This window comes from Meriones unguiculatus, chromosome 10, assembly GCF_030254825.1.
Source record: "Meriones unguiculatus strain TT.TT164.6M chromosome 10, Bangor_MerUng_6.1, whole genome shotgun sequence".
NCBI lineage: Eukaryota > Metazoa > Chordata > Mammalia > Rodentia > Muridae > Meriones > Meriones unguiculatus.
This window is the reverse complement of record NC_083358.1, coordinates 72,071,718-72,091,101: the sequence shown is the minus strand read 5'-3', so window position 1 is coordinate 72,091,101 and position 19,384 is coordinate 72,071,718. Positions and strand designations below refer to the sequence as shown.

General features: G+C 39.5%; 1 protein-coding gene and 1 long non-coding RNA gene across 7 annotated transcripts in view; one reads left to right on the top strand and one right to left on the bottom strand.

Moving 5' to 3' along the window:
- The window catches only part of LOC132656889 (uncharacterized), a 123,240-nt gene extending 120,357 nt beyond the window's left edge, over window positions 1–2,883 (bottom strand). For all 4 annotated transcript variants that reach the window (XR_009594674.1, XR_009594675.1, XR_009594673.1 and 1 more), the window contains exon 1: window positions 2,755–2,883. This is a non-coding gene — a long non-coding RNA (uncharacterized LOC132656889). The remainder of the gene's footprint in view (window positions 1–2,754) is intronic.
- Window positions 1–19,384, top strand: part of Cxxc4 (CXXC finger protein 4) — a 129,875-nt gene that overhangs the window by 1,442 nt on the left and 109,049 nt on the right. For 2 of the 3 annotated variants that reach the window (XM_060392669.1, XM_021663567.2), the window contains exon 3: window positions 1,762–3,071. In XM_060392669.1, the coding sequence (XP_060248652.1) occupies window positions 2,019–3,071 (1,053 nt within the window). In that variant the 5' untranslated portion in view covers window positions 1,762–2,018. Of the gene's footprint in view, window positions 1–1,761; window positions 3,072–3,143; window positions 19,372–19,384 lie in introns of those variants that run through there. The other variant, XM_021663568.2, reaches the window with a different exon arrangement.

Genomic DNA, 19,384 nt, shown 5'->3' with positions numbered 1-19,384 from the left:
TCTTCCCCCAAACCCTTGCCATCAAGAATATTTAGCCAGAAGGCTTTGGGGCCACCTTTGTATTGTCATCAGCCCTCAGAAGGGAGCAGCTTTCCCTAATGCGAAACCACAGAGGTGGTTCCTGAGTGATTAGGGACTTGCTGTGATTGAAGGGTGCCTGCTAGCTTCTAATCCAGCCTGGGGGAGGTTCCTTATCTTGATTTACTTTGCCTAATAGGGATTTGTTTACATGAACCCATTTTCTGGGGTGCCTCATCAGTAGATCTTGAAGTTTTTACATTTGGAGTTTGGACATAATGGTTCATTAATCTAATTATAAGCGTAATTACTATAATTGATATGCATTTGAAACTCTGAGAATGTGAGACAGAGACTACTAGGCCCTCAGTTTAATTTCCTGAACTCCACCTTCTACGCCAATCTCTAGGCTTCAGAAGATGCCAGAGAAAGGTACTTTGGCAAAAAAAAAAAAAAAAAAAAAGGAAACAAAGAAACTGGTTTTTAAAGGTGAATATATATTATATTTCTTTGCTTTAATTCTTAAAAGGCTGTGGTGTTACTTCTCACCTTTAGTAAACAACTCAAGTACCTCTTCCTAAAGCTTAATGATGGCCTGTAAGTAGAGAGAGAAATGCAAATATCCAGTTAGCATTAAACTTTCTTCTTAAAAAAGGGGGGGGAATCACCTTAATGGTTCTTTGGGTAAAGAACACCTGAAGGGCTCTCTCTTCTCTTTCACTCTATGCAGAAATCGGTGTTTGTGAATGAATTTTTAAGTCGCTTGCTTTCCTTTTTTTTTTTTTTTTTTGAAAAGACAGCAATCTCCATTAGAAATGATTGGGAGGATTCTTACAGGGGCAGCAGACAGTGCTGAACCTGTGACATTGCTTGTATTTGAGATCTGTCTATCTATGTATCTATCTATCTATCCATCTATCTATCCCATCCCCCCCCCACCGCCTTTTTTAAACAAGTAATACACCACCCTCCTGCCCCTGCCACCAAATGGCTTGTACAATTGAGACCTGTCCTTGGTCCATTGAATTAAGACCCTAACAGAGCCAGCTGTGCTGGGATTCAAACTAATGACCACAGACACAGAAGGACACTGTGGCAGCTGGTAGTTTCTTTTTTTTTTCCCCCCTCTCGCCTGCCTCTTTAGTTCAGATTGTATGTGGGCAGGCTTGTAGCTCTCAGTTGTATTGTGTTTGCCTACAGTTTATGCTCGGATGTATTGTAGACTTTCTCAGTACTTCATTTGCTAATTTCCTGTTCGTTTCCCTCCTAGGGCCATTGCTGTTTTCTACTTTACAGCATTTGCATGCCCAGGCAGCACTTGCTCACACATTTCATAATGTTTAAATGCCCTCTGCCTATAGGTAGCATCGCCCTCCCACCCCTGATTTGCATGTCTTTAGCACTCCAATTGCCCTTTTCCCTCGGCATTTGTCACCCCCTCCCCCTCCCCCGTCTTTCCTCTTTCCCTGGGTACTCTAGCTATTAATACATTTTTTCTCAGGAGGGTTACAAGAATGGGGCGGGGGAAGGGGCTGTGTGGTGTGCTGCGGGAAGGGAGGGGTGGGAGCAGGGGTTGGGAGTGTTGGGGGGGGGTCACGTCTTGATGATTGTTATGCAAACGACCGACTGGAGAACGTGGGACCTTTCTGTAGTTTCTGCGTTGGGGTAGCGAGGGCGGCTGTTTATTTATTTTAATTTTTTTTCTCCTTGTGCAGCTCGTTGGAATGACTTTCTTTATTTTAGTTGTAACAGTTGGAGGATAATGCAAAGGAAGACGCTGCCTGGGAAATCACCGTCTGTGGACATGCGCCCCAGAGAGGACTAGAACAGCCCTCACCTTGCTTTCCCCACCCGGATCCCCCTTTCCCGCCCGGCCCGGCACGTACCCCGACCCCACCATCACCCGCTTCCCTCCCCCCCGCCTCCCCCCCTTTCCCACCCAGGTGTCGGACCAGGCGGTCCCCACTTCCACCCTGCACCCCTTCTTCCCCCCCTGCACCATGAACACCAATGTCTGCGTGGAGCCCGGGCCGAGCCCGGAGGCCCCGGGCTTGCCCAAGGAAAGCCACCTGCCCGAGGGGGCCCTGAACAGCCTTGTGGATTACAACTCGGAGATGGAGCGCTACCGCTCCTTCGCCACCTCCTTCTACAAGACCAACGGGGGCGCCTTCCCGCAGGCGGCCAAGATCGCGCGCATCACCACCCCCATCTTCCCCAGCAGCGCCGCCGCCGCTGCGGCCGCCGCGCGCATCGGCATGTCCCCGTGGAACTGCGACAACGCGGCCACCGCCGCCGCCACCGCGATGCTCTGGGGCAGCGGGGGCGGCGGCGGGGGCGGCGGGGGCGGGGGCGGCGGGGCCGGCAGGAAATCCTCCTCGGCCGCCGCCTCCTCCTCCGCCTCCTCCTCGGCGATCCTCCCCGCCGCCGCCGGTGGCGGCGGTGGCGGCGGCGGCGGCGGCGGCGGCGGTGGCGGCGGCGGCGGCGGCGGCGGCAGGACCAGCATGCACCACCGGAACGACTCCCAGCGGCTGGGGAAGGCTGGCTGTCCGCCAGAGCCGTCGTTGCAAATGGCAAATACTAATTTCCTCTCCACCTTATCCCCCGAACACTGCAGACCTTTGGCGGGGGAATGCATGAACAAGCTCAAATGCGGCGCTGCTGAAGCAGAGATAATGAATCTCCCCGAGCGGGTGGGGACTTTTTCCGCTATCCCGGCTTTAGGGGGCATCTCATTACCTCCAGGGGTCATCGTCATGACAGCCCTTCACTCCCCCGCAGCAGCCTCAGCAGCCGTCACAGACAGTGCGTTTCAAATTGCCAATCTGGCAGACTGCCCGCAGAATCATTCCTCCTCCTCCTCGTCCTCCTCGGGGGGAGCTGGCGGAGCCAACCCGGCCAAGAAGAAGAGGAAAAGGTGTGGGGTCTGCGTGCCCTGCAAGAGGCTCATCAACTGTGGCGTCTGCAGCAGTTGCAGGAACCGCAAAACGGGACACCAGATCTGCAAATTTAGAAAATGTGAAGAGCTAAAGAAAAAACCTGGCACTTCGCTAGAGGTCAGAGGAGATGATTTCTTGTTTCCCAGTCTCGCCCCCTCCCTCCTCACTCCCCTCTCCTCTCCCCCACAGGGTTTCTTGTCTGGCTTCAAGACGCAGCACCCCCTTTTCTGAAGCTTCTTGCAGGTCGTAACACACCGAGGAAGGTGGTTGGCAGAGGGCATGGCCTCTCCACCACCCTCCCAGCTGCGCTTCGCCTGGAACCGCCCTTCTGCTAGAGGGTGCTCCTCCTTTATTTTATTTTATTTTTTATTTTTTTTTAATCTCTGGAAAAAAAAATGTAATTGGTCTAAGAATCCGAAGTTTTACATTTGACTATGTTTAATATTTTTTCCCTTGCTGTTTTAAACTGTACCCTCAGGAAAACCCAAAACAAAAAGCTCTGCCCAAAATATTAAACACATCCATCATTCATACATGTACATATATGTGGCTAAAAAAAAGGACTTACTAGAGGCCCAAACATAACACTGCACATGTGGTACACAACCTACAGTATAATCATACATACGTGTATATACCATCTATCATATATATATATATATTGTGTGTGTGTGTGTGTGTGTGTGTGTGTGGTGTGCGTGCTGAAATGCTTGTGCTCAAAGGGGGATTTTTATCCTCTTTCAGAATAATTTTTTCCTTAGCCTGACAGAATGTTTTATTTCCTGTTTAATTTTTTGTCTTCCTAATATTTTTTGAGCAAGCAGAAATAGTATAAAGAGCTGATAGCCACCAGCCATTTTTGAAATGTGACTTTGAGTAAAGTGATAATTATTTACTATTGTGGCTTGTGTATGTGTGTGTGGGGGGGAGCTATTTTAAAGATATTTTAATGTAGTTCCAGGAAAACTCTGTTGTTTCTATTGTTGTTTTAGATTTTTACATTTTGCTTGGGTTCAGTATCTGACAAAGTAACCATTTTGTGGTTGCAAAATTACTCTAAACATAGAGAAGAGAGGTTTAGGTTGATGCCAAATATGGTAAATGATAGGTTACTTTTTGTATAGGTTTTTTAAAACAGACATTATTCACTAGCGTTATCCTAAAATTAGCGTTTTAAATACATTTCAAATTAAGATTGATGTACACGATGAACATTTTATATGATAACCTAATCAAAACACAAAAGGAAAAATGCAGGATTGCAGGTATATTGGTTTGGAGACGTGTTCAGAAAGGAAATCTGGCAGGCAAGTACAGTCCATGGTGGAATAGAGGGAGGTTAGCTGTTTGCACATACCTGAGACTGGGCAGTGGGCACAGTATTTGGGAAGGTTCTGTGGACAAGACTGTATGTTGAGTGACTGTCACACTCTGTCCTGAGGACGACTTGCGTATTCTTTTTTTCAAAATTAGGTACATGTCTAGGGATGTTTCCTTTGAACCACTGAGAATTGGAGTTTCAAAGAATAAACATAAAAGTTAAAAGATCTTGCTTCTGGTTTGACTGCGAAGAAGATGGATCATTTTGGTACAAACCAAGGCCAAGGGACGGGGATTTCCAAAGTCAGAAGCAGATGGACTGCAGTCCCAGCCACAGCATTTACTCCTCTTTATAAAGAAGCCACATCTTCTTGGGAACTTTAATTTTTACCAAAGGGTGCTTCATTGTTCTTCCTTTGGGCAACTCTGGCTGGTCAAGCAGCCCCAGTGCAGATGGATGTATATTCTCAGATGGCAAAAGAATTAGCTTTTGAACTCTGTCGGGGTCTAATTTACTATGACTTCAATCAGACTGGAAGGCACTGGAAAATCAAAATTTAGCTTACAGTATGGTTTCCTGTGAATGCCCAGTGAATAGGACTGTATGGCTTCTAATTTCTCATTGAGAAGTGATGTGTACAGCTATAGTTTTGGCATTCTTATGCCTCAGCTTTAGCTGCTGTCACTGGTGCCACCTGTACACCCTTGTAAGAGGGTAGTGGGAAGGCCACTGAATACTTCTCATTTATTTAGTCAGTAATCACTCCAGAGGAGTTGGCTATGAGTTCTAGCAGGCTGTCAGCCATGTTTCTATGCTGGTGTGTTCATTTAAATAAGGCTTCACATATTTCTTCTCTGTCTCTCTTTTAGTAGTTTCTCACAAACTCAATTTTTTTTTCATGATTCCAAACATCATAGAATCATTGTTGTCTTTGAAAATTAACATGCTCAGAATTTTGTGACCCTGCAGAAGGTTCGGAGTGGATGAGAGAGTGAGTGCAAATTTCCCTTTGCAGATGCTTTCCAGAGTAAAGATTCCTTCATACTAGAGCATGGGTTATGTATGGTTCAATAAAAAAAAAAAAGCCATAATAAGTAATGGAATACTACTAGACAGGACAAAAGAAAAGAGCGTTTTTAAATTTGTCTGAATGTCCATCCAGGCCACAAATAGGTAACTGCCTTGTGGTTACCTCAAACCCACAAGTACCCACCTCAAGCTACAGCTGTAAGAAACTGCCAAGGCTCGTGCATAGAATAACAGTGTAAATGACTGAGCCAGAGCTGAAAAGTCTCTCTGCTGAGCTGGTTTCCTGTCTCTATTTTGCTCCATTATCATCTCAGGAGATGTTTTTGAGAGTGGGTGGACTTTTGTCTGAGGTCCAGGAGTGGGATTCAGTCCTAAACTTGGTAGCTAATGCTTGTGGCTTTAACTCATGGACACATAAGGACTTAACATCCACGTACTAATCACAGTTCATATTCTTACTTAGCACCCAAACCTATGTGCCCTCCTTCTCCTCTTTGACCCGTTCTTATCCCAGAGTTGGAGGCATAGTCAGATTGCTTTCAGGCTGTGTAAACCAAGATTAAGAAAGATTCACATGGATGTGCTGATATTTGTGCCCACATTCTCTTAAGGCCCCTTTTCTAGCCTCCCTTTAAACATGACGTTTCCCTGCCTAGACCCATTTTAAGAGCAATTTATGTTTATAGGAAGCCACTCCTGTTGACATTCAGTATGGTAATACCCATGAAATAGTGAGTGCCTGTGTTTTGTGTACTGTGTATTTGCATATGTCACTGCTCATTCATCAATCACTATATTAACAAATAGCCACTAATTGTTAAAAGCAGTTGATACAAATGTGTTGTACTCCTGTGGGACAAAACTTATTTTAAAAATGTATGTCCTTAATTAATATTAAGTTCATAGATGTATTTAAAATATGACCATGTAGAAGATTATTATGATATTATGTTAATACTTTCTCTCTAGCAGAGGTAATCCTTCAGATTGTATATACGCAGTAGTTTTTTTTTCCTCTGATACAAAGATTTAACTTTTTAAAATATCACAATCTAATGTAACTCAAGGGATAAAGTTGTCCCATGGGCAAGCCCAGCCTCTTAGGCCCTGAACATTGTTCAGGTGACATGATTGATCTCTGTGGGACAGCATTAGAGACCACACAGATCTGGTTTCTCTCCCATTAGTTGATTTATGGAATTACATTAGTGAAGCCGTGCCTCTGGGAGGTTTCCCTGCCCCCACTCCTGTTCGCTTTCCTGCCACCACTTTTTAGAGATGAGATGGAAAAACTGGAAAATCAGGGGAAAGGATAGGTTTTTTTTTCTTTCTCTTTTTTCTCATAAAAAAAAAAAGCGCATTGGTGTACAAGCCCACAATTATGTTTTTAGAAACTAGCTTGAGATTCTAAAGGATTTGATGAAAAAATTCTGATATTATCAGGTAAAACTAGGTAACTTGATTTAGAAAAGTGTTTTAGAAGAGGAGAGACATATCAGGTATAATTTTTTAGTTCTAAGGATTCCAACAAACGGCAGTTGTGAAATCTGAACAAAGCACTATCTGTACTTTTTGAAGAATGATGTCACCTGCCTGCTGAGGAATTTCATCTGTAGCCCATCTCTAGAGTATATGTGTCACTATTCAGTTCAGATCTGTAGAGCAGGAAGATCCACAAATACCTAAATGCTTCATAAAGCTTTAAAATTTAGTAATATTTTTAAAAAGTAGACATGCATAGATAAAATGTAAGAATTCTTTTTTATTTTAAGTTGAAAAGGTTTTTCAGTTTGCCACTCCATGTTGTAATTTCGCAATGAGTTTTCAGTCTAACTATTAAAACACGCTAGTAGGAAACACAACTTTTAATACAAAGATGCAACACATGATTGACAGTAGGAGGGAAAAGGAGCATTTTCAATAAAATCCAAATAAGATGATAATCTTCTGTTATATTAGAATGTAACAGTGAGATAGTCTAGGGAGAAGATACTGGATCTATAAGTGATAAGGAGAAGAGTTCAGAAAAGTTCAGTTTTGGTCAAAGCCACAAGACAGCTTCATCATATAGACACTGAACTACCCAGTGAGCTGCCCTGCCCGTCACTAGATTCAGTCCAAAGGAGTTAATATTGTTTTTATGTTTATCAGAGCTTGTGTGTACATAGTAAATCCATACAGCTTCATCTGCCACTTCAAAATATAGTTGCTTATGGAAGTGGGCTACATGTTTTACTTACTGAATAAAACCGATATTCTGATCCATCTAAACACATGGAGAACTCTAAATGGTATTTTATATGGCAACTAGAAGTAATGAAATAAAATTGAAAACAAGAAAAACAGATCCATTTATAGACTATACCATATATAGGATATTTCTTTGAAAATTTCACACTATAAAACAAAATACAAACAAACATTCAGAAAAACAATGAGAAAAACTTAAATAACATTGAACTTTAGGCTTCACCATGATCAGATAAACATATTTGGTGAGTAGGGGAAGTTTATCTGGCGATGAAGGTCATAAAAGTTACTTGAGTTGAAAAGTTTTAATGACTTGTTTATTGAATTACTCTTCTGTGTACCATCTATTTTTCTTTTGGGTGGAATGGCGGGATTTCACAGTCAGGCTTAGAGCTTGGTGTAGAATGTTCAGCAAGGTGAGCTCTAAGACCGAATGTTCAAAAAGTCTGCAGAAAGGATGGAGATGACCGCCATATTCTCTGCAAGTACAACATCGTCTACCATATTGGAAACTGGAGACTGTAGTTCCTGCCAGCCCTGAAACTTTGTGGGGATATTCATTTTGGATACAAAGTTAAACATTCACTTGTTTTAATATTTCCCAGGAATAGGCTCAAATGTGTTTTTCTCAGGTCTTAAAATTTATTACTTAATCAGAATTGATCAGATGATCTGAATACATAGTTCACCTTTACCAGAAAACAATTCACTTCAAGTTTTCATTGACCAGCTTTAGTGATACCATGCCCTGCTCAGTACATTTCCCACAAGCCAGGTATGCTTCAATTCATTACATTATACAAAGTAATAATTAAAAAATCTTGATCTACTCATACAGCAATATCCAAATAAAGTAATAGATTGAAGTTATGATGTATTTAAATATTTTTTTCTCCTATGAATAAGATAATTTTTGAAAGCAGAAGTGAGCTCAAAATACTTTATGCAGGGTGGTGATTGATAGCATGTTTTTCAGTCCTGGGCGAGGATATTAGATGATTTCCATAGAGAAAACAGAACAGTCTGGAAAGTAGTTTCTGTAAAAACTTGTTTTCAAGAATGTTTCACAGCCTGTAAGTGCTATGGGTATGTGTGTGCATAATTTTATTCCTTCAGTTCCACTTCAGTGTTTCTGCCTATCTAATACTTGTTATTTGGCATTACCTTGGTATTCTTGGGAGTTTCAAGATACCTGTGGAGGGGCGCGGGGGTGATTTTTATCCAAGTCATATCTTATTCTCTCATGTGCAGAGACACTTATCCAGAAACTGAATTATTCTTCCGGGAAACTGTACCCACTCCCTGCCCCTTCATCACTGTGTTTTCTGTTGAGTTGTGTTGCATCATGCTTCAAATGCCACAGACATTTAATAATGCTGAGACTTAGCTCTGCAGGGGTTCAAAGAATGCTAGCAGGCTTCTCAACTCTACTGTGAAGCATTATATGGAATATATATATATATATATATATATATATATATATATTACCTCTGTGAAACTTACAGCCCGTGTCTTAGTCTCTTTTAGGAGCTTGAGAATATATAAAGAGGTATAAGATCAAGCTTGATGGCTTCCTCTACATTTTTCTTAGTGGTTATCACAACTGTTTCAATCCAATTTTTTGCTAATGGTAAAACAGTTACTTTTTCAAAAAAGTCATGTTCACCTTGTATTTATTTTATGTAAAATCAAATATAAATTGTATTCAGGAAATATACTAATTTCCTGGACTTAATTTTTTTTTGACAAAAAAAAATGTATTGCAGCCATGTTGTCACATAGAGAATCTGTGAGAAGTACCCGTGCTCTTAAGCAACAATGTTTAAGCACATCAGACAATGCCACTGAGAGGGTTATTCTCAATGTGAATTAGTTCAAGAGAATCAATGTAAGGAAAGGGTTAAATGCTGTCTATATATAACAGAGAACCCATTTAGTCTTGAAAAACCAAAACATATATATTAGTAAACATTAGTATAGGTACACAATACAGGCATTAATCTAGTTTAGATGTGGGGTAGGGAAATACAATTTTGAGGAAAACGTGAGAGGCCCTAAAAGAAGTGGAATTCTAACCACAGAAGAATTTTTAACTTAAAAAACTCAAACTGGAATTCTAAACACTACATAGAAGGACATTGGTCAAGGTGGAATATGGATCCTTTCATCCTTCCAGAAGTTTGAAATTTTGCAGGGAGTGGAAAATAGGACAAAAGGAAGGAACAAGTGTTTAAGATCTGACCTGATACATTAGCTTTGAGAGTGAGAGCTGAGGCTTTGGGTTTAATGGTGAATGCATTTCTGATGGGGAGATCTATGCCACAGCTGATGCTATTTTGATGTGTGACTTTGAAACACTTGGTAGCATGATTCCTTAGTACAGCTAGAATACTTCCAAGATTAGTAGAAAATGAGATCCCGTTTGAGTCCTCTCTACACTTCATTTCTATTTTGGGGGGCAGTCTAGAAAATTGAGAGAAGGGTGGAACTGGAAGGAAACAATGCTGAAAGTGCTATTCCTTGCTCAACATAACAGACCATGACTGGATGACTGATAGAAGCAACCAAGAATAGAGATCAAAAAGGATGAGGCAAGATGGTGATGATGCCTGGAGAGCAGGAAGAGTGACGGGCACTCCTGTGGATTTCAAGAAATCCAGCAAAATCTGAAAAAGACCTATTTTAATAACTTCATTTAAAGAAAGAAAACTACTGATATGTAATTGTGTGGAAATGGTGGTAATTAGTGATGGTGGACCAGTGGTCAAAAAATTATTGTTCTGGGAAGTGACTTTTTTTGTGGAATTGTTTCTGTAGGCTAATTGAAGTACTTAATGATTTTGATGGAGTCAAAATAAGGAAAAGTGATGAAATATGAGATGTAGACTGGATGAAAAGTCAGTTGCAAAAATCTTTTATTAAAACTCTAATAGCTTGCATCCCGCTTTTAGTCCACAGAAAACAAAATAGAGAATGCTGACTCAGTTTCCTACCCAGAGAAATATGTTTTGTATTTGCTGCTTTGTGTGGAGTTGGCATCATTTTGAAGTGTGGAACATCTCCTGGTTTTCCTCCTGGGAGTCTCTTTGTAGGAAGATGAATCTGTGTGATGCGGGGTGAGCTGGGGTCGATGCTGAGTTTTTCAGGCCACAGTTGACAGGATGTTACACTAGTAGAGGGATAGTGTATCAGGGGTCCGTGAAACCAATGTGTTGGCTTCTCAATAGGACATTGGAAAGTGGAATAAAGTAGAACAGGGCAGAAAACATATGGATGTACCACAGGCAAGGAGTGCTGGTAAGCGGTGGTTTGAACTGCATTAGGCAGCTTGTTGGCGATGTTCAAATACAATTTGAAGAATGTTAGCAATAGCAATAACACAACTGAGCAAGTCTACGTAGCGAGGGAGGAAATTATATTTGAATTTCTGTTGGTAAGATAAGGAGTCAAATTTAAACGTTCTGTAGACGGCATGCTTTGATTCATCCAAGGAGGCTTCTTTCTGCGTTGCCCGTTCACAGTACTGGTTAGAGTGTGATAAAACCCTTGATAAACCAGACACAGCCAAACACATCTGTAGGTCGGAGCTTCGAAGACACATGCATATGTACACACACAGGTGCAGTGTGTCCAGGTTTAAGAAATGCCTTTTGTTTGTTTCCAGCTGCCCCGTGGGTACCTCTGTGAGTCCCTAACTGTAGGCCTTGGCCCTTCATCCAAGGTTCTTAGGGACCTATGTTCAATTACCGACTAAGAAATGAACCGATTATGAAAGGGATCTCTAGAAGCAAGTGCGCACTTGTTTGCGCGGGTCACCTCAGTCTTGTCCTACGTACCTGGATAAGAGACACAGGGATAGGGTGACTGCAAGGCTCCTGTGCCTGGTGCTTGATGTCATACTAGGTTTTTTGTTTTGTTTTGTTTGCTGTATTTTGAGGTATACGTTTGAAAAAGGAAATAGTAGAAGAAACAAAAGATGAACGGAAGAGAGAGGAGGGATTGCTGCAGACTGGGAAAGCCTTGAGCTGCTCTAGGCCACTCTTGAGTCTTTAAATTGGAAATGAATAGCAGTTGCCAATGTCTTACAGTCTGTGAGACGCTGTCGCGGATGGATCTGGGATTAGGTCCACTAGAACCATTCAGAGCCCCTTCTCTTCATTCGCCACAATGGAAAAATTAGTTTCAGGGAGTCTTGCTTAGCTTTCCATTGCTTTTGCTGAATTCTCTCCAGCCCTCCCCTTTTCTCTTCTCTCTTTTAAAAATCTTTTCCTGTTTCAATTTTTTCATTAAGGATAAAAATAAACTATTTAGTTAGAAACATAGGAGGGCCAAGGTGAGAAGATGAATCCTCAAGATTAATTAACGATAGTGTTTAGGGCATCACTTATAAACAACTAAAGGCATTGCTTATAAACAGCTAAGTATTCAAAGATGTTAGCCTGATTTTAAGGTAGTTATAAGAAAAGCTTCTGGTAAAATACTGAATTGCACATACAGAAAATATTCCAGTACAATGGTGAAAAGATTCTTGCTTACTACGTGCTATAAACAAATCCCAGGACAAAAATGATAGACTAATTTTCTTTAGGAGTCACTATGTTTGCACACAGATGTAGAAAAACTTTCGTAAGTTTTCTGAGGGTGCCTTTGAACCTACAGACTGGAGTATTATGGGATGTGGTGATATTCTAATTTCAGGGTAGTGGAATCCTTCATGTGTGCATCCTCCCAGTCCAAGTGACCCCAAATAAACTTCCAGTGATGGAAGACACATGTTAAAAAAAAAAAAAACTTGAACAAGTTTAATTATTAATTGTCTTTGGGTTCTTTAACTAAATCTTAAGAAGAAAAGTGAAGAAGTCAGAGAATAATTATGATCATTCCTTGTACTGGTGATTCTAAGTTGAAAGCAGACGGGGGAGAGAAGAGGTGAAGAAGGAGAAGGAGGAAATATAGGGAGGGACAGGCTGCAGAGGCCTCATGGTGTTCTTCAGAGCACGTTTCTAACCTAGTGAAGCGTGTTGGTGATGACGTCTCATTGGTGGAACTGCTTGGAATGATGCTCTCTGAATGCCTCTGATCAGTTTAGAAGCAGAAAACCCTCAGGGGTTTCTGGGCTGAGTTTGTGTCAGTGGCTGAAGCTTACCAGAGAAGATACTAAACAATGGGCAAGTCAGTGACCGCGATAAAAACATTACGCATTTTGTATCGTTATATACTATCAAAAAAGTAAATATTTCTCCAGTCTCCAGATCTGTAGGAATGAGAAGTACCATAAACTTAAATGGGCTATCGATGATAACTGTTAAATTGTGCTTTATTTTAGTAAACTTTAGAGGGTATTCAAATCTAGCTTTGATAACTTAAACATCTTGCGTAATGTAAATGATGCATGATTTTCTCATGGTTGTACAAATATCTCTTGTTTCCAGTAAAAGAGAGGTGAGCTTGAAAAAAAATCTATGTTTGTAGCAAGTTAGCAAGTTTCAAACTTATTAAAACCTTCATCATTTCTTAAAAAGCTATTTTCTCCTAGAGGCAATATTGTAGACAGGAATTAGCAGACAGAGTAGCTTTAGGAGAGATTGGATGGAGTTAGAATTATTAAACTTATTAGAATTATTAAACTATTAGAGAAAGAGAGAGAGCCCATAACTATACTTAGATCCTGATACCAGATATATTTATATGTCCCTATATTCTTGCAGATAGATAAATAACATTCTGTACATTTGTTATTAAGAGTGCAGCTTAACTTTCATTAACCTATTTTGTACACATTTCTTTTTGCAAGACAGTTTTCTATGGCCCAGTTGTCCTGTCACCGTGGCCTGAGATCACCTTGCTCCTCCTGTCTGCACTTGCAAAGTGCTGAGGTCACAGGTGCACATCACTGTGGCCAGTCAATTTTGCCACTGCAATCTCAATTTTACTTTTATACCCCTGATTACACATAAAATTAAAATTATTATACAAGATTGATCATTTTTTTTTAAAATACTTAAAAAAAAACAAAACTGCAGGTCCCTGAAAAAGTTACCTGTTTCTCTAGACCATATTGCTACCGTATCAATAGTGATTTTTTTCTGTCCAAGAACATTTTAATCACTAAAATACTCATTTATCTCACAGAAAGCTTACTCATATGTTGGAATGTTGTGATTTCAAGATCTTTCTTTCTTTCTTTCTTTCTTTCTTTCTTTCTTTCTTTCTTTCTTTCTTTCTTCCAAATATAATTATGTGTGGCATTTATCAAAAGTCATGCCTAAAGAAGTTGTTTGCATTAGATGCTGAGGACAGAAAGCACATGTCCTGGGGTGCTTGGTGCCCTCATGTCATTTTTCTTTCCCCTGACTCCATCTCTCAAGGTACTTGTCTCTGAACTGTACCCTAACTGGCTCTACCACCATATGAACTCAGTTCCCTTGCAGTATGACTTATAAGTGTTTCCTTCTAATTCCAGTTAGCTAGGTTTGCTTCCTAAATCATATTTTCTTGGTAGTGCTAGAGATATCAGTAGGAAGGTGAAGGAAGAAATTCATTCCCAAGGTAGCAAGGGTAACAGGAGCAACTGCCAACAGAGAATGGAGGCAGAAAATGCCAATGCTATCTCTTCACCCTCAATCAGAGGAATCTGAGTGTCTGCTTATAATGTCAGATGTCAGTGTAGAGGTCAGGAAGGGGGAATGCAGCTTACAACCACCAGTTCTGTATTTGGTGCCTGTCCTTTAGATATCACTGGTCAGTGGTAATACTGTACTCATTTTTACTTACATCTGAATATTGACCAAAATAAGGCTTGATTATGTCAAATAGGTATGTGCTAAAGGAGTCGACTGTGAGAGAAATGAATCTGCTGTGCTACACATTATATACATACCACAGGTAGATTGACAGCCCTGAGGAAGAGAGATCTAGAGATCTGGGAGAAGTGCTACAAGCCTTTAATGCCAGCACCCCATGGGCTGAGGAAGGAGGACCTCGAGTTTTAGGTCAGACTGGGACATAGTGAGACCCTACTTAAAAACACCAAACAAAAAGAAAAGAAAGAAAAATGTTGGAAAGTAAAATACTCTTTTTTATATATTTATAGGTGTTTTTATTTTTACTCAAACCACATTTGGTTTTCTTATACACTGATTATGTTCTATCTATACTTTCTAGTGGGTATAGTAATAGACTATACTTTTTACAGTATAATATTTAAAAAGAAAGTGTAAAAATATTTTTGCTAAACTCTGGGGAGATGCTCACCTTTGCTGGGTATCACTTTACATGGTAATTAACTATTCAAAGAGTTTTTATTTATATATTAACATATATATTAAGATATATGTTCATATCCACATATTGTACATGAAATATGTCTTACATCTCCAAGCAGGTTTTAAAGTTTGCTAGGAAAAACCTCAACATATGTAATGGCAAATTAATATTATCTTGTAAATCAAATAGGAAAAAATAATTTTCGTTATCAGAAATCTTTTAGATTTTGTTTACTAAAAGAGGAAATGCTAAAGTTGAGAGGTTTTATTAAAAGCTATATAAAAAGCCATAGTCAAATGCTAAAGGACAAAAGTGGGAGTCTATTGCCTTTTGTCTTATCCATTTATGTAATTTTTATTGCAGATTTTCAGAGATTCGTTAAAGTCTTTAAATTGTAGTACTAATATAAAGGTTTAGATATGGGATTTCAAAAGTAAAGACCCAAGGTGCTACTGAGTTTAAGTGGTAGGTACTGGCTTTCATAGGAAAGCAACATCCCCGAAGGACTCAGAAGAGCCTTCACTGGCTCTGTATACCCTGAAATTGTATTGACTTTGGCTGGAAAACATTTTCCCATCACCATAGGAGAATCAGAAAATGATTGTACGGTGTATGTTCCCTTTAAGCCATTAAGAACATGAAAAAATATTTTTTAATCAATGTAAGAATAATGTTATTCTCAAATTCTAACTCTTTGAAATCATTGGGTTAGACCCCTCTGTTTCACAGTAAAATTTTGAAGGCCCAAGTGAATTGTGGGAATCCTTGTTTTGGAACGTAACAAGGATGCAAACAAATACTAGCAAGTTATTTAGCATTCTCCATTTAATTCTAATGCCATCTCTGTTATCCTGACTTAGGAATTTATATATTCTGAGGTAAATTTCAAAGCCAAAGTTTATCTTTCATTTGGCATTTGAAACCTCAGCTCTAACTTCACTGAAAAGTTTTAAATGTACTGTGGTAAACAATGCTACGCTCAACCTTTATGTACTGTATCTTGACATAAATGACCAAACTCTGCACCCTCATTTGTACAATTTTACGTGCTCCACTTACAGCTTTAAGGAGGTGAATATTCCTTAAGCTTCACATACTTCTAACAAGAATGTGCAGATGCATGCTTGACCCAGAGACACCAAGGTAGCAACACTCACTTGACAGGTGCCAAAACATGGGAAGCATTTTTGGATTCTCAGAGCAGAGCTTGTAGCTTCTGCCTTTTGGAGGCTCTGTTGTTTGCTCTGCACTACTCAGTTAGCAAAAATGTATACTGAAATCCATTTCACCAGAGACAATATTTATTGCCTTTTTTTTTTTTAGTTAGATGTAAAATGTGCTTGAGCTTACATTTGTTCTGTCATCCTTTCATTGACAGTCATTCCTTTGCTTTGAAGCATTACTTGAAAGATAAACACACACCCTTCTTTCAAGCTTGAAGGTTATTTTCTATCTGGCCTCTGTCAGAATTCTTTGCTCCATGCCTTACAGCAATGCCAGGAAGAAGGGCAGTAGGGTAGGGTGGGGACATGCAGATTTCTCCACAGGCCTCACTGAAGCCAGCCTGATCACACCTGCATGAGTGGCGAAGGCTGCCTTAAACAATGCGATCAACTCAATTCTGTTCATTACCTCTTGCCCAGTTTTCTTCCAAGGGAATCTGGTCTTCCTGTCACTCAGGATAACTATCCCCTGAAAGCATCACTGAGATCCAGGAAGTCACAGTAATCTTATCAGGAGTGCCATTCCCCAGCTGGGACTTTAAATTTGTCTAACTTGGAGGTAGCTGATGAGGGCATCTAATCCCCCGTGCTGATGTTCTGAGCCTCAATTTACAGTGATCTTCCTACAGGGCGGACCTCGTTAGCTGACAGTCAGGAGATGTGTGTCTCAATTTGTAGAGGGCAGTCAGAAACCTGAAGCTAACCCAGAATTCTATGGAAACAGTTTCTTCTAGCTGCTTGGTTGCAAATAACTTAGCCTCACCCCTGGAGTAAATTTCTGGTGCGCTTAAGGAAAATTGGGCGGAACGTTAGTTTTGTGTAACCTCTAGGACTCTAAAGATTTTTTTTTTCTTTCTCTCTCTTATTTTAATCCAAAAATAAAACTAAGAAGGAAATTGTAAGTTTCTGGTAAATATTTGATAATATGTTCCAATTACTGCCCTGGTGGTTTCCCTAATTTTTCTTATGTGTTTGTTTGTTTGTTTAAGTTTCATGACTTCAAACATCTTAATGGAAAGAAAAGTCATTTAAAAAACTTCTCTGCTTACCTTCTCCATCCCTCCGGCCTAGGGATATGCCCTGACCTTACCACCGTGTGCAGCCATATCACAAAAGAGCATCACGGGAATGCTATTCTATGACTGAGCACGTCACTATAAAAACCCCGGAGGAAGCACCATCTTTTCCTTACCACAGTGACCTTTGATCCTAGGTAGCATTTTAATCACTTGCTTTCGTTCAATAGTGCAGATAAAATTGAGTAGCAGAAAGAGGTGCAGGAAGACCAAAGTTACAAAACAGATTCAAAAGCGTATCTAAGCCATAAGGACTTCGTCTCATTTAAGAAACTTCCTCTGTAGTTTTCTGTTTATCTTCATAAACATATCTGTTTATCAAGATACACGACTGCATAAGTATATATTTATAAACTTGTTTCCAGTTGGCATCTGAGAGTAAGTTGGCATCTCTGTCATACATATACACATAAATGTGCATATATATGAATATATGTATGAATATATATATGCACATGTTTATTTTTCATATGTGAATCTGAGTGTAGATATATAATTGCATGGATATACTTGGATCTAATGTATCTTGTTAAAAATGACTGCATTTATATAAATAAACTTACTTATATAGAATTCATTCTTAGTTGGCATCAGAAAGCAAGGTGGCATCTGGTAAAACTTCTCCGTTTTCATTTCCTGCTTGAGTGTATGCATGCGTGTGTGCATGCATGCATGCGTGTGTGCATCAGTGGGTGCATGTGTGAGTGCATATGTGTGGTATTGTGGTGTGCCGCATAAGTGCCTGAGTTTAAAGTAGGAATGCCAGCACGGGTGTGTTGTGTTCCTTATAGTTCTTTCAATAATGACTAAGTCAATGTGACCAGAATTATAATTATTACATTTGTCATTCAAAAGTTAAATTTAGAAAGTAGTTACGGAGTTTTTCATGAACAAAAGCAAATGATAGAGGCCCAATATTCACAGTGAGCTGGAGAGGACAAAACTGATTAAGTCATCAGTAAGAGGAGGAAAGGGGGTGCTATTTTATTGAGGTTAGTTTAATTTTTTATGTATGCATACACATTTGAATTGTGTAATTTATAGTAAATTAATTTGTCTTAATATTTGAAGTCTGTGGTTATTTTGGGGGGCAGTTTTTAAATGTTAGTGCCAGTAGTACAAATGAAATTTGCCATCCAAAACAGTTATTTTATTCACCTAATTTTTTTTTTTGACAATAAGGAAATTTTAATACAGTCTTGAGGTCCAGGCCTAAGACAAAGAAAGGCACATGAAATAAAGTAACACACACACATGAACATGGGTGATGTGGCATTCTCAAAAGAGTAATCTAAAGTCTCACTGGTAATGTAGTAGGTTAATACAGATTTTTATTTTCACCTAAGATTATTATGAAAAGAGAATGACAACCAAATTACTTATGTATGAAAAAGTAAATGAAAGAGAACTTCAATTATTACAACATTTTGTAATATAATTTATAGTATAATTTTTCTATTAGGAAATACATGTGATATGAGCATTATCTTAAGAAATATATAAATATATGGTTATACTATATATTAATATGTGTGTTAATATATATCTTAAGAGCATGTATATACATACACACAGATATAAAGTGGCTGGCTGGCTGGCAACATTCATTTAGCATACCAGTTTGTCGCCATAAAGATATGTTTCACTCAGCTCTGATATTAGTCTTACATAGATTGCGTATGTATGTATGTATGTATGTATGTACTGCAACTTTGTATGTAAAAGTTCAGGTTACTACCTGGTGACATGCTTGTTAACGTAATAGGCAGAATAATTCAGTAATAGTCACTGGCTTCATGAAAGCCTATATGTGTCGCATTGAAGGTGGCATACGCAGCTGGCTATGATGTTTTACAATAGAAAGATACATAAATGAAGATGTTTCCCATGTCATGATGTGACTGTGCCATATATGTGTAGACACAAACATGATCCACTTAACATGGGCTTTCTATGAGGTTAATGCCTCGGACCTTCTTTTATTCTGATTGCTACATACACCCCAGGATGTATTTCCTGTATTTTAAGTATATCATGTGTTTCAGTCATTATAATCAGTCAATTAGTATTAAACTGAATAGTACTGTTTTCATATTTTAAGATCGGCCATTTTACTTTTTTGATCACGTGTTGCTGTACATGTTGTTATGCTGGCTGTGAACAGTTGACTAAAAGTGTTGCTTAAGTGTAAAGGAGGAAAATCTGATTTTATATTGACATGGAAAGAAAGCTTAACCTGTTTTCTTGCTCTTTTTTTTTTTTTTA